The sequence below is a fragment of the Apodemus sylvaticus genome, chromosome 1 (assembly GCF_947179515.1).
Source record: "Apodemus sylvaticus chromosome 1, mApoSyl1.1, whole genome shotgun sequence".
Lineage (NCBI taxonomy): Eukaryota > Metazoa > Chordata > Mammalia > Rodentia > Muridae > Apodemus > Apodemus sylvaticus.
In genome coordinates this window covers 84,057,700-84,073,619 of record NC_067472.1, presented here as the reverse complement: position 1 = coordinate 84,073,619, position 15,920 = coordinate 84,057,700, and the positions used below count along the sequence as shown (strand labels likewise).

At 46.2% G+C, this 15,920-nt stretch overlaps 1 protein-coding gene across 1 annotated transcript in view; it reads left to right on the top strand.

The window, feature by feature from the left end:
* Scnn1g (sodium channel epithelial 1 subunit gamma) overlaps positions 1 to 8,329 on the top strand; it is a 29,779-nt gene extending 21,450 nt beyond the window's left edge. Inside the window, exons 6-12 of the mRNA XM_052174849.1 lie at positions 904 to 1,002; positions 2,856 to 2,973; positions 3,783 to 3,861; positions 3,949 to 4,006; positions 4,192 to 4,253; positions 7,517 to 7,592; positions 7,949 to 8,329. Coding sequence (XP_052030809.1) covers positions 904 to 1,002; positions 2,856 to 2,973; positions 3,783 to 3,861; positions 3,949 to 4,006; positions 4,192 to 4,253; positions 7,517 to 7,592; positions 7,949 to 8,329 — 873 coding nt within the window. The remainder of the gene's footprint in view (positions 1 to 903; positions 1,003 to 2,855; positions 2,974 to 3,782; positions 3,862 to 3,948; positions 4,007 to 4,191; positions 4,254 to 7,516; positions 7,593 to 7,948) is intronic.
* Positions 8,330 to 15,920: the final 7,591 nt, after the last annotated feature.

Here is a 15,920-nt window from a genome sequence, read left to right as displayed (position 1 = left end):
TAGGCCCGTATCTGAGAGGACAAACAGACCTTTCCTTATCTTATTGAGTAGTAAATTTTACAGTTTTTCTGTAACAGATAAGGTACATGGGATAGTAGAAGCTAGGCTCTCTGTGTTTACTATTTAAAGCATATTAATTTTGCTCTTAGTTTTGGTCTTTATCTCTACCAAAGGGCCTTCTCAGAGGCCTTACTGATCAGTCTAAAAGGTTGAAAGTCTCATCCTCTTAAGCCTCTCTACCCAGTGCCTTTGAGCATTATCTAAAATTATCTTATTTTAAAAATTCAAGTGTGTGTATGCAAATGTGAATGTGTGTTTGTGTGTGTGTGTCTATGTGTGTGCGCGCACACACATGACACACTGATAAACATGCCACAGGACACATGTAGAGTCTAAGACAACCTCAGGAATCTGTCATATTTCAGACTAGATGGACCACAAGCTTCCAGGGAGCCTTCTGTCTGCCTTCCATTTCCTGGTCAGGGTGCTATGATTGCAGGCACAGGAGCTACTGTGTCCAGCTTTCTGTGGGTTCTAAACTCAGGGATTTAAGCTCAGGTCTTCACACATATGAACCAAACACTTAATCCACAAAGCCTCATCCCTCCAGTCCCATTTGGTTGATGAGTAAGCTAGTAAGACAAGGTGTCTCACCGGCCATCTGGCTGCCTACCCTTCCTGCATATATGCTCAGTGAGAGCAGGGCGCTGGCCAACTTTTCTCAGTGTGGATTTCCCAGTGCCTACAACTGCACCAGACACCTACTAGGCAATTGATAAACTTAGGTGTGTAAATAAGCAATCCCCTAGTTCAGGGGGAATCCTCCCATCTGGGTCCCTAGGACCACATAGATGATTATGTGCTATGGACGACATAGATGATGGTATGCTCTTCCCATTGCAGACAGAATCCTTCAAGTTGAGCGAACCTTATAGCCAGTGCACAGAGGACGGCAGCGATGTGCCCGTCACAAACATCTACAATGCAGCCTACTCTCTCCAGGTATGGCATAACCTGGGCCCTCATCTCTGACTTGTGGCCTGGATCCAAAAGATGATGTTATATCTAGGCTGAGGTGTGCCTGGGACCAGGAACTAGGGTGAGGATATCTGGGGTTGGTCCAAAGACCTCAGGTACAAATGACGCCAGCTGATTCCAGTCTTCTTCGGTCCTCTGTAACCAGAGCTTAATTGATTCACTGAGGTTTGTGTGGAACACAATGTACAAGGCAGACAGGTCTAATGCTAAATGGGCTTTGGCAAAGGATAGACGGAAGGGAAACCTCCAGCAGCAGACACTGGCTGAGGGGGTCAAAAGTTTGGCTTCCAAGTTCATTTGTGTCCCATGATTTGGGGAGGTTGTACTCCCTTGACAGTCACACTGGGATCAGTGTGAGCTGGTTGGCAGCTCCGGGACTCCTCTGGGTTGCACACTGATTGCTCTAATCAGAATGACATTAAAAAATTAGGAAATGTTATAAGAAAAATCTATATTTCTAGCTTCTCTTAAACAAAAAAGGAGAGGGTGAAGAATTAGTAGTGATCTGGGATCTGGGAGTCCATGTCCCAGCAGGACAGACCGCAGGAGGAGCCATCACATTGAACAAGCTATATATTAGCTGATATCCTCAGATCTGATCCCCATAACATAAGACATCACTGGCTCTACAGGCATTGCAGTTTTCAACCCTTAAGTTCAGTGAGTGGTGGACTGTTACAGCAGCTCTCGCAGGCTGGAACTCTGAAGTCAGCCTCTTATTAGGATATTAGAAAGCCCACAGATATCATCTTGACAGAATAAAAGGACCAAAACAGGGGATTGGAGGGTGGGAGGGAGGCTAGAAAGATGGCTTAGGAAATAAAGCACTTGCCTCAGAGAGCATGGGGACGTGAGTTCAGACTCTCAGAACCCCCAGGAAAAGCAGATACTTGCTTGCAATCCTACCAGTGGGGAGATGGGACATAGTGACAGGTGTGTCCCTAGAAGCTCACTTGGCCTATGTAGCAAATGAAGTTCCAGGGCCTTTCTACCACGTGACACCAAGGGGCGTGGGGAAAGCAGAGCAACTACTAATCCACCCAGTCCTAAGGGTCTAGGACTCAGTTCCCAGTCCTCCACACTGGATCTCGCAGGATTAGGACCACAATACCCAGAAAGCTTCTAGTATAGGGTAGGGGATTCAAAGGCCTGCCATTCAGGCTTACATCACAGCATTTGGGGGTTTGCTTTTGTTTTTTGTTTTGTTTTTCCCCTAAGACAGGGTCTTATTTTGTAGCTCAATATATCTTTGAACGTATTATGTAGCTCAGGCTGGCCCACCAAATCCTGTGCTCCTTCCCTTTATTTTCTGAGTGCTGGGACATCTGGCCCAAATGTCAATTTATATCTGTGTAACCTCAGGAAAAATTACTCAAATCTCTGCTGTGTCTTTTTGCCTCTTTTGGATAAGTATAATATTACTCCAAGAGACTGTGTGCATGAAATATATGAACATATTAAAATATGTGTTCTTATCACTAAGCTTTACCCAGGGCATCTTTCTTATGAACTCACCTTGTGGGGATTGGGTAAAGTCCATTTGGTTACAGTAGGGGACCTTGTCAGCAGGCCCTCTCACACTAACAGTTCCTCTTACCTCTTGGCTCAGTTCTGATGGAGGCTAGAAGGTTCCATGCTGGGCATCCTGGGGGTAAAAAGTGGTCATAGAGGTTAATTTTTTTAACCTTTTCTTAAATTTTCTATATATGTGTTATGGACAGTGTGCTCAGAAAGGGCTTTGGGATGAGGGATAAGCAGGCAGGAGTTTGTAGCCTCTCCCTACGAGAAGGTTAAAAACATATGGTATTCTCTTTCAGATCTGCCTTTATTCATGCTTCCAAACAAAGATGGTGGAAAAATGTGGCTGTGCCCAGTACAGCCAGCCTCTGCCTCCAGCAGCCAATTACTGCAACTACCAGCAACACCCCAACTGGAGTGAGTGCTCTCACCCCCAGCCTTGCACACCCCAGCACGGGAATCTGCTTGTCCGAGCAATGGCTTACCCTGTCAATGGCTTGTCTTGTGATGCTCTTGAGCTCCTGTCTTTATTGCCTTTTGCCTGAAAAGCTGTTAAAGGCCTTTTCTATTACCAAGCCTGGCGTGGACTGTACTTTTCAATTCTGTACTGAGTGCTACGTCCCAGCCTGTGCTGATAGCTTGCCTCCATAGTCAACTCCAAAAGGCACTGCTGATAGCACTCTTTCACACAACAGAGAGCTAAGGTTCTGAAAGATTAAGTCACTTTCCTGAGGACACACAGGCAGGCAGTCACAGAACTGAATCCAAGGGCTGCCTAACCTCCCCAGCCCCCTCATGGTGTTTGTTTGTTTGTTTGGTTTGTTGGTTTGCTGGTTTTGGTTTTGGTTTTTCAAGACAGGGTTTCTCTGTGTAGCCCTCGCCATCCTAGAACTCACTCTGTAGACCTGGCTGGCCTCAAACTCAGAGATCAGTCTGCCTCTGCTTCCTGAGTGCTGGGATTAAAGGCGTACGCCACCACACCCAACTCCCAACTCATATTTTTAACCAGGAAATTATATCATTCCTGACGTCACAAACCAGTACTTGTCACCCCCACCCCACCCCAACCACCCCATCCCCTACTCCCGAATGCCAGAAAACAACCCTCAGCATTTTGTAAAAGATACACATAAATAACCAGTATGAGATGGTGGAGGCTCCACAGGTGACCCTAGGAAGGGTGCTGTGCCCCCAAAGTTCATACCATCTTCTCTCCTGTCCCCCAGTGTATTGTTACTACCAGCTGTACCAGGCCTTTGTCCGGGAAGAACTGGGATGCCAATCAGTGTGTAAGCAATCCTGCAGGTGAGGAGACCTGAGGGGCAGGGTTGGGGCAGGCAGGGCTGTGCTAGGCCAGCAGCTTGTGCTCACTCTGTACCTTTCTCCCCACAGCTTTAAGGAATGGACACTGACCACCAGCTTGGCCCAGTGGCCATCTGAGGCTTCTGAGGTAAGCTCTATTTCCACTCCCTGCCACCCCCTGAGGCCCTTGGTGTCCTCAACTATTCTACAAGGGGGGTGCATAGTTCCTGGGTGGATACACCTATAGTTGCCAAGGCCAGAGACAGGGTGTGTGTGCAGGGCTGAAGAAGGCAGTGGGTACCCTTAATCCCACTCTTCCTTTCTCCATCACAGAAATGGTTGCTGAATGTTCTCACCTGGGACCAAAGCCAGCAAATAAACAAAAAGCTCAACAAGTAAGTTTACCTCCGCCCAGTTCCCTCTGCCTCTGTCCGCCACAGGCTCTGGACCCTGAGCTTGCTTCCTCATTGTCGAGCCCTCCCCTTTGTGTCCATTCAATCATTTAATCAACAAATATTTACTAAGCTCCTATCATGAGCCGGGCCCTGCTCTGACTTTTGTTTGACTGTGATCCACCATACAAAATACACTTTGCATTGTGGCCCATTGAGTCTATAACTGGTATAAAGCATGCAACAGTATTTCCTACATACCACTGTTGTTTTACTAGATGGATATGGTGTCAAACTGACATGGAGTTAGAGGAAAGGGGAGGTAAATGCAAGAGGAGTTAGGGAGAGGGATGAACAAAATACTCTATATTCATGAAACTCTCAAAGGAAAGCAGTCTGTCTTAAAAAGACACCAAAATGAGGCATGGGAAATGAGACCTGATTATAAAAACTATGTGGAGATTGCATTAGCTTGGAGGACACTAATTTTTAAATTGCATCTAGCACTGTGTCAGAATTTACTGAGCAGTAAAACCTATCTTCCTTTGGGAGTGTGGGGTTTATGACCTTGCATAGGCAGCTTCAGATGCAAAAGTTTAAATTGGCCATCAGTACATTCGGTTCTGACTATGGAATTGGAGAAAAAGAAACAGTTTTAGGCTTTTGGATCATGACGCCAGTTTTTTCTTAAATTGAGCCCGAATTTAAATATTTGATGATGTAAATTTAGGTTGTTTCCAGTTTGGGGATCTTAAAATAAACTGCTCTAAAAGAAAGCAAACAACAACAACAAACAAAGCACTTGGGCTGATTTTCAGATGATACACAATGCTCCGGCCAATAGTTGTTTGTAAAGAACAAACCTATTGTTTACAGTTGTCTTTCCATACCCTTTGGGGATCTGTTCCACAACTCCACATGAATACCAAAATCCATGAGTGCCCAAGACCTGTATGCCAAATGGTACAAGTTTGCATATGACCCACCACATCCTCTCACCTGCTTAAGTCATCTCTAGAGTAGCTATGATGCCCAATGTGATGTAAATTCTATGGAAATAGCTCATAGTAGATTGTTCAGTCTAGAAACAAATCTGTGCCTGTTCAGTTGAGGTGTAATTTTTTTCTCCTCTCAAAAATTCCCCTCCATGGTTGGTTGAACATATGGATGCAGAACCAACAGACACAAAGAGAGGGTGGGTTTTCATCCTAATTGATCACCATACACCAATCTGATTGGTTAGTGCCCATACCATCTCAACTGACAAAGATTTTGGATATGCCTTTCAATATATTATATTTCTTTGACTTTTTTTCCTTTTTGAGGTTTTTTTTTTTTTTGACATTGTGTAGCCCAAGTTGGTTTCAGTGAATGACCTTGAACTCCTAAGCCTCCTGTGCCTACCTACCAATTACGGGGATTGCAGGCATGAACCACCATACCCAGCTTTGCCTAGCCTATTCAGTTATGTAGCAGATACTTCCATAGTCCATTAAAACTTGCTTTGTGACTTGCTGGTGTATCCTGCCTTATATAAATAATCCCTTTACTACTATTCTATCTTCTAAATCTACTTGGATCTTTTTCACAAAGAAATTTATTTCTGAGATACTTTTAGCAAAAGTTATCTATGCCAGAGATTAGGAATCTCAGAAGATGGGGACAAAGATGGGAGAGATTAGATTCACCTCTGCAACTCAAGGCATGTAAATTCCCACTTTGGCCATTACCATGTCCCACTTTAGGGTCTTACCCAGTAAAAGCCAATCTGGTCTCCAACCCAAAGCCTCCCATTAAGGGCCAGGTGGTGTGTGAGTTGTTGGGGGAATGTGTGGGCATCCAGGTGACCCAAGCCATCTAAAGGTAAAGATAGAATTAGCCCATCAGTAATCCCAAAACTTTGGAGCCAAGGCAGGAGGGTGGAGGGCTCAGGGCCAGCTTAAGCTACTCCTTGAGAAGCTGTCTCAAATAAACATAACTAATAAAACAGCAACAACAAAACAGAAGGAGGCTGAGCATTTGCAACCAGTTGTTGCAGATGAGTGACCCCCAGCCAAATCTAGCTCCATAAAAGCGGTCCTTTATTTTCAGCTTTCCCTGAGAGATGAAATGTGCTATGAACATGCAATGTCCAATCTCTCATCACATCAAATGGCTACGTAAGAGTAAGGACTGTGAAAGGCATGAGCCTTCCAGCTCACCGCTGCCCTCTCAGGAGAGTTTAGAATGGTAGTTTAGGGCATGGCCTTGAAGCCAAATGGGTCTGTCTGTGAACCTGCTCATTCAACAGTTATGCCGTGAATGAACCCAACCTGTGTCTCATTTTCCACATTGGTATAGTAGGGATTAAAACACAGCTCTCTACCTCGGAGAGACATTATGAAAACTGCATCATTCACTGCATCTTCCACCAGTCTTTGGCAACACTGAAAATGCCTAATAGACATTAGATGCTATTACACTTAGGATCACTATTACCTTAGTCTGCGCACGTCTCTCACTTGCATCACCTACTAGTCTCCTATATGAGCCTGAGACTGCAAGTGAACAATTACCAATGTCAAAATCTGATGCGAGCGTGGCTGGGTGAACTGGCTTCCTCTAGGGGCAGAGAAACAGGTTTTTTGTTTCGTTTTGTATTTTAGTGAATAGGTGCCCTGAGATCCAGGTCTGTCTTAGTGTTTGTTCCTGCGACAAAACACCATGATCCAAAAGCAAGTTGGGAAGGAAAACATTTATTTGGCTTACACTTCCTCATTGCTGTTCATCGCTGAAGGAAGTCAGGACAGGAGCTTCAACAGGGCAGGAAGCTGGAGGCAGGAGCTTATGCAGAAACCATGGAGGGTGCTAGATGTTGGCTTGCTCAACCTGCTTTCTTATATAACCCAGGACTACCAGACCAGGCATGGCACCACCACTATGGGCTAGGACCTCCCCGATTGATCAATAATTGAAAAAAAAAATACCTTACAGTTGGACTTCATGGAGACATTTCCTCAGTGGAGGCTCCTCCTTCTCTGATGACTCTAGCTGTGTCAAGTTGACACACAAAACCAGCCAGTACAAGGCCCAAGTAGGAAATGCACCCTGAGGCATAGAAAGAGACCCAGAGACCAGGTCCTAAAAGTCTGAGGAAGTTCAGAGCACAGGTCATGATAGAGGCTTGGGCAAGAGAGAAATGACAGTCATGCAGAGAGGAGCTAGCCACCTGGCAGGAGGCCAAGCCTTCCCACCCACCTGAGTCCCACTTGTTGGAATTTCTGCAGGACTGACCTGGCCAAGCTCTTGATATTCTACAAAGACCTGAACCAAAGATCCATCATGGAGAGCCCAGCCAACAGTGTGAGTAGTCTGTTTATCCAGCAAGTTCCAGGTCCATCCATATGCCTGGCTACCTAGACTAAGGTAGCAGTCAATTTGTAAGGAGCTGACATGATGTGGCTTTGCTGTCAGAGGCCAACCAGGACTCAGAGAGGAAGCCCCAAGTAAAAGGAGCCAGGCCTGTGGTTGAGACCAACTGGGAAAAACTCCCTCCTCCCTCCCCCGCCCAGACAGGGTCTCACTAGGTAGCCCAGACTGGCTTTGAACTGGCAACCATCCTTCTGCCCTCGCTCCCTGTGTGCCAGATTGCCAGCATGCGCCACCACTCTCAGCCAGGAAAAGTCCATCTTGAAGTTATAGCATGCTTTCCCTTGTAGATTGAGATGCTTCTGTCCAACTTTGGTGGACAGCTCGGCCTGTGGATGAGCTGTTCAGTCGTCTGTGTCATCGAAATCATCGAAGTCTTCTTCATTGACTTCTTCTCTATTATCGCCCGCCGTCAGTGGCAGAAGGCCAAGGATTGGTGGGCCCGTAGGCGGACACCGCCCTCCACTGAGACTCCCTCCAGCCAGCAGGGCCAGGATAATCCAGCTCTGGATATGGATGATGATCTGCCCACTTTTACCTCTGCTATGCGCCTGCCTCCAGCCCCGGAAGCCCCAGTGCCTGGCACGCCACCACCCAGATACAATACCTTGCGCTTGGACAGTGCCTTTTCCTCCCAGCTCACAGACACTCAGTTGAACAATGAGTTCTAAGCCAGGACTGGAAAACTATCATGGTCTGAGGAGACTCTTTTCCTGATGCAGATGGTCCTCCTATCCTCACTCTGGCTTTTGATACATGAGTACCAGGATATCCTGCTGTGAACAGGATAGGGCATGGAAATCCACAGAAGAACCTGATGGGATCTGCCCCAACAATCATAACTTCCAGAATGAGCTATATTTTGCAACCTGGACTCAGCACTTATAAGCTAAAGAGCCAAAGGCCAACAGTGAGCTCTTCACAGGATCCTGAGAGAAAATCGTGCTTCAGAGCCCCAAGCTCAGGAGTTTACCCACAATAACCCTGTACCTCAAGCACATGATCTTGTACCTCAAGCACATGATCTTGAGTAGCAAGGCTGGCCAGATATTGCCTGATGGGTGTAACAGAAGAAAATAGCATCGTCCTTGGAGGTTGCTGACCTCAGTCATTGACACTGGGACAAGGTGTCCTCTGTGCCCTCAGACAGACAGTTGGCCTGGAGCCCGGGGATCATGTTTGGTGAGGGCACAATAGAGAGAGTCCAAGGGGTGTGGTAAGATGTCCCCACTCTGAAAGCAGGGTGGGGCAGTAAAGAAGGGCCAGTTAAAAGGCATAGCTGGACACTCCTGCCAAATGGTACTCCCATAATCTCAGCTCAAGTGGTGCGCTGCAAGCTGTACCAAGCACTTACATAAGTTACTCTCGGGCATAACAAACACCAGCCTACAGGTCAATTCTTTATTTTGCCTTTGTCCTGAGAGTATACATATGTGTTAGAGTGTGTATATGAATGTGTGTATATATATTTGTGTGTTTATAATTTTTATATAGCTAATATATACATATGTATATCAAAAAGATAATATTTTGTGACTTGTGAAAATTATGAGATTCAAATGTTAGTGTTTATAAATAAAGTTTTATTGATAAGCATTCATGCCAATTTATGTATAATTTGTGGCTGCTATGAAAGCTGAGTTAACACAGTTGAGTAACTAAAACATTGGCCTTTCCCAGAAATAATTTGCCAGCTCCTAGTCTAATCCAATAAGGGTGCATAGAAACTAGGGCAGGTTATTTGCTCAAGATGACTTAGCCAGGAAGTTACAGATATGGGATTTGAACCCAAGAAGCCTGCTGTGCCGGCATGAGCACCCTCATTCACCTATCCTGAATGCAATCCCTGCATGCATTAAGGATGAAGCTGATGTCACTTGGGGAGGAAAGAGGAGGAGGCTAGATTAGGATCTAGATTAGAAGGCGGTCCTTCATGCACAGATCAGAAAGACCTGAATTTGAGACTCAGTGACACACAGGGACAGAGACTAGTAGTGTGCCAACACTTCCAGTGTCCTCATGAAAGAGGCTGTGGGGATCCTACAAGATGCAGTTCCACCCCTCCCCATGACTGTGCCCAGAGTCACCACCTCCACCACCGGTTCTCAGGGGATCAGCTAACAGGAAGGAGGGCATGATGAGTCTAGGTGACATGGCACTCCCCTGGGGAAGTGAGCTGAAGCACTCTAGCATCTAGGACATAAGCTTGGCTGAGCTCCTGGTGGCTACAGCTGGTGCTGACAGGGGACATGCAGCAGAGGCTCACTTGGGCACCGCTCAAAGGAGAGCTGGGGATTGTGTCCTTAGATTCGTGGAACTGGCCAGCTCTGGCATGATGTCACCAGCAGGAACACATCCAGCAAGGCTGGAGTTGCTGCTGGGTGTGTCAAAGGTGAGGCCGACAGCATCGGGCTTAATTGTCCTCTAGTAGATGGGTGCACACACTTCTTGGCTCCAGCCATCTCCACGCCTGCTTGACTCCCACAGTGTCGCCTTTTCTCCTTTGCCATTCACCCTTCCAGGACAGGTGCAAACGTCACCACCTCTGCCAAGCTTTCTCTGGTCCCGAGAAGGGGAAGCTTTTATCACTGCACACTGTTCACCCTCTGGCATAAGTTTTCATCCACTCATGTCTGTTATTAGATCATGAACTCTATGGAGATAAGAATAAGGGCTTACCCTTCCATACCCAGATTGAGATAGGACTGAATACAGTGTTGATATTTAATTGTATGAAGCTTATAAGAAAAATGATAATCTGGTTGGCAAGTTGGCTCAGTGCTGGTAAGGAACTTCTGCCAAGCTAAATGACCTGAGCATAATCTCCGGAACACACACGTGGAAGGAGAGAAAGGACTCAAGCTTCATCGACCTCTACACAGTCACCTCTGCCTGTGTGCCCGTAGAAAACAAACAAAACACAATAAGAATGACATGGTTTTTCAGCTCTTATTTGCTAGAGATTCTGCACAGTGCCTCACACATCACCCTCTGTAATGCTGGCCCCACGGATGCACTTGCTAATAAACTGATGCACAGAGATTTCTCTTCCAACCACACAGCTGACAATTCATGAGCCCCGCCCAATAGTGCCTGAGGCTCAGCCACCAGCCACCCTGCTAACTAACTGCCTTTCACTCAGAAGCTGCCCCTGAAGAAATCATCACTGGTCTCTGGCTTTAGGTCCAGGGGCCTTCTTTTGCCAGGACAGGGGGCATGACAAGCCCATGGCCCATAGAGCATCTCCTAGTGATTCAGACTCCCTGGGAACCTTCACCCCCAAAGTTGACATTTAATAAAGACTTAAGTTTTTTCAGACTGGAAATATAGCTCCCTTCTTGAACTACTTGCCTAGCACATAACTGTCCCTGGGTTCAAACACTAATAAAGCCAGGCATGGAGGCACATACTTTGAGCCCCAGCCAAACTAGGCTACATAGTAAATTCAAGGCCAGCCTGGGATAAAGGAGACTTTGTCTCAAAGAAAAAAATTAAGACTCAGGCTTGTCTGAGATAGAAACTCAGAAGAGTCGGGCACGGGAGGTTTGACTGATGTAGGAGTTAAGACTGTGGACTGGGATACCAGGGAGGAAAATGGTCACTTCCTCAGTCAGAAGATGAAGAGAAGCAGCAGCTGCAGCATGTGAAGTTTCCAGAACAAACAGCAAAGTAACATAGGGCTCTCTACCCACTAAGTCTCTCCTTTTCATCCCTACTCCAGGGCATTGCAGGAGGATGTCTCCAAGAGACAAATGTGGCGCATGGTACTTCCCACTTAGATATCCCCACCACCTTGGCCAGGGTTCTGTACTGCATCTAGGATGAGGATGCTAAGTGGCGGGAGGGTTTCACTGCCACACTTGCCACACACTGAATCCATCTGACTAGATACAGACGCTGCCAAGGCTTATACAGTGTACCTACCCTTGACCTAGCAATCCGGACTCTCACCTGGTGTTGACTAGCAGAAGAAGACATCCCATTTGCAACTGGGCAAAAAACAAATTCCCGTTCCATGAAAATGGTCTTTAACACTTCAATGTTGTTGACCACTTTGTGCATTAGTGTGTGCATGTGTGCATGTGTGTGTGTGCGTGTGTGTGTGTGTGTGTGTGTGTGTGTGTGTGTGTGTGTGTGTGTGTGTGCAGGTGGCCCAGAGTTTGATGGTAAAGTGAGATCCTCAATTGCTTTTCACCTAACTTTTGAGAAAGGATCCATGCTAACAAAGACTCAAAGGCAAATTCAAGAGCGTCAGAACAGACTGGCAGCTGCCCAGAGGAAATGGATGCTTGTGGTTTAGTGGACTTCGGGTTCCCACTAGGGAATGTAAAAACATGTTGGAACCACACAGAAGCAGCGTTTGTAGGACATTGTGGATGCGTGGGATGCCTCCAAACTTCAAAAGAGTTGACTTTATAGAATGTGAATTTTACCCCAGTAAAATACTCGAAGGAAATCTAAGAACAGGCACAAAGACATATCTATAATCTTAACTGTTGGGAGGCAGAAGGATCACAAAGTTGGAGAAAAGACTAGGCTATATAATAAAGCCCTGCCTCATATGTATGTATGTATGTATGTATGTATGTATGTATGTATACATGCGTGTAACTATGTATATTTAAAAAGTGAGCTGACTTAAAGAAAAACTACAAATGAGAGTGCAAACAGAAGCAATATGCCCTGATTACAGAAGCCAAAAGAGTAGAAACTTCTGGGTGCCTGATGGGTGCTGAAGTGTTCAGAGACACAGAGGACATGTGGATACTGGCTGGTGAGTGACTGTTTCTCATCCTGAATGACATCACGTGTAGGTGTGTGCTTTCCTGTTAGATTCCACAGAGATCTCCTATGCATTATGCTACAGAGCATGGATCTGCACAACTTCAAAGGGGCTGGAGATATAGCTCAGTCTGTAGAGTGTGTGCCTTACAGCCATGAGGATTGGAGTTTAACTCCCAGGACCCATGTAAAAAAAAGACAAATACGATGGCACATGCTTGTAACCCCAGCTTTGGGGAGGCAGAGATGACAGGCAGATCCCCGGGACTCACTGTCTGGTTAGGCTAATATACTTGGAGAGCTCTAGACTAGTGAGGCACCCTTTCTCAAAAAACAAGGTAGATGGCTCTAACAGAATGGCACCCAAGGTTGGTCCTCTGCTCTCAGGTGTGCATGGATATGTACACATGTACACATATGCATACCAGTGCACAGCTGGGCATATGCACACACACACACAGAGAGAGAGAGAGAGAGAGAGAGAGAGAGAGAGAGAGAGAGAGAGAGAGAGAGAGAGAGAGAGAGAAATACCCCCTGCTTTCTCCCCCCCCTTCTCCAGAGAAGTGGTCCTGAGAAATAGCTGTGTATCCATCCTCTGAGCCCTGGGAGCATCTTCTGCCTGTCTGAACTCTGGCTCCAGTATATCCCAGCAAACTGAGAAACTATTCCAGCCCCTTTTGTCCCAAGGCAGGACCAGCCCAGGGTGGAGAGTGGCCTGGACCAGCAGGATTCCTGAGACACGTGCTATAATTGCAGGCTACCAGCTAAAGGAGCCTCATTGTGTCCAACTGGAAAGGAGGGGCAGGAGGAGCAGATGAAACCGACTGGATTGTTACTTTTCCTTCTCTCTCCTTCTGGAAAATTTCCAGGGATATTCCCAACCTCCTCTCCTCATATCTCCAGTCAACCCTGCTAAGCATTTGTTTGGCAAACTCTGTTAGTTATCCTGTAGTTCTGCTTAAAACTGCCTGCCTGGACTCAGGGATGGACAGTTGTCTTTGTTCTTTTTTTTCCAGGGTTAAAAATATTATTGTTAATTAAGTTATTTATTTGCTTTCCATCCCAATAGGCCTTCCACGGATATCAACCTGGCTTGGTGTATCAAGTTGCAGTAAGACTAGGTGCATCTTCTTCCATGGGGCTAGACAAGGCAGCCCAGCTAGGGGAAAAGGGTGCAAAGGCAGGTACTGGAGTCAGAGATAGCCCCTGCTCCCACTTTAGGAGTCCCACACGGAGACCCAGCTTTGCAACTCTTTTATAGCTGTAGAGGCCTAGGACTATCCTATGTATGCTCTGGTTGGCAATTCAGTCTCTATGAGCCCCTATGCCTTTTGTTCTTCTTAATAACATTATTAAAAATATTTTACTTGTATCTACACAAAACTAATATTATAGTAGAGACCTATTCTGAAAAAAATTACAAAAGCTTAATTCAGTTTGAATTAAGAAAAGAATAAATGCTCTATTTTTGGCTTTCATTGCTGAAAAGTCCAACAGCCTCTAGCATCGGGCACAGCTATATGCAGAGCCTCAAACGTGAGCTCGGGACCTCCATTCACCTCTTCTCGCCTGTGCTCTCCTTCCTTCACCTCGGTTCCACCCCAGAGTCTCCCACACAGTGTGTCAAGACCACGTCACAGAACCAGCACGTGGCCACCTCTCAGCACCCCCAAAGAAAAACAGATTTTCTCCTTAAACAATTCCCAAGCCCAGACTTACTAAGTAAGCTGTATTCGTGCATTCGGGCCATTGATGCTTCCCTGAATCAAACAGTGCAGCCCAAGAACGCAAGCATGATAGGCCAGGCCTGGAGTCTGCACTTATTCTGAACAGGAAGGGAGCACCCTGAGCTTTAAAGGGAACACAGGAAGCGGGTAGGGTAAGGAGTGACACATAGGACTGATAGGGAATGGAAAACTGAACAAAGCTGGAAGGAGAAAATGCAGGCCACCATTACTCCAGGGTGACAGGTCCCCATAATATGTCACGTCACCATTTTTTATACCACTCCAGCTTGGAGGAACTCCTAAGCCAAGAACATGAAAGTGATCGAGGTACAGACCTAGGAAGGCAGAGCGAGGGCATTGGGTGAGAAAATGCCGGCCTTGTAAGACAATTAACCTAGGTCTCCATCAACCTCAGAGCAAACATCTAAGGTTTTAAACCTGAAACTACTCACCTGTAATCGATATACCCATCATTCTTCCTCCTACCCATCTATTTATCAGTGCATCCATCCATCCACCTATCCACTCATCCATTCAACTATCCATCCTCTCAACCATCTATGTATCCATTCATATGCATTATGCAATTATCCAACTACCCACCTATCCAATAATTATTTTTAAGCCCTGAAGTTGTACTATCTGGGTTCAAATCCAAGTTGTCACAATACTTATAACTGTGTGACTCTGGGTAAGCTACTTGGTAAGTACATGGCTCCAACTGTGTTACATAAGATTACTTTAAGCCAGGTCTAGTGTCTCAGACCTCTAATTCTCACTGCTCAGGAGGCTAAGCAGAGGACTGCAGTTCCAGGAATTGCCTGGAATACAAAGTGGGTTTAAGGACAATTTAGCTACCATCAAATTGTCCTATGTTTAGAAAAGAGAGAAAGGGAAGGAGGAAGGAAGGGAGGGAAGGAGAAAGGGAGTAAAGGAGGGAGGGAGGGAGGGAGGGAAATGGTAAAAGAGGATGGGAATAAGGCATAGTGACAGAGCATTTGCCCAGCAAGTATGAGACATGAGGTCCACTCCCAACAGCTCAAAAGCACAATAACAAATAAACACACATATGCGTACACACGCACATGCACACACACACACACACAGACACGAAAAGAAAGAAGACAGTTACTAGGTTCTTTGCTGAGGGCAGGGCTCATGAAAGACTACTGGTGGAGTTTTCTTTGTGTGTGTGGGAGAGGAGTAGGTGTGGGTGTGTTTGCAGGTTGGGGTGTGTAAAGGTGCATGTGTGCACATGTCTGAAAAAGCCAGAGGTCTTGGGAGAGTCTTGGGTGTCATTGCTCAGGTGTCATCCACCCTGGTTTTTTGTTTTGGTTTGGTTTGGTTTTTGTTTTGTTTTTGAGACAGTTGGGTTGCATTGACCTGGGGCTGACTGATGAGCCTAGGCTGGCTCACCAGAGAGCCCTAGAGATCCACTTTCCCCTGCCTTCTTGTTGCTGGGATTGTGTACCACCATGCTTGAAATTTGTTCTATTTGTGTGTGTGTGTGTGTGTGTGTGTGTGTGTGTGTACTGCATATGCATGTGTATTCAGGCTCACCTGCCTGTGCATGTGTGTGAAACCCAGAAGTGAATATTAGATATTTTCCTCTATTACTCTCTACCTAACTTTTCAGACAGGGTTTCTCACTGACCCTCAACTCACCTATTGGCAGTCTTGTTGACCAGTGAGGTCCAGGATCCTCCTGCCTCAACCCTTCCCTCAAATCCTGGGTTACAGATCCTACCACCAC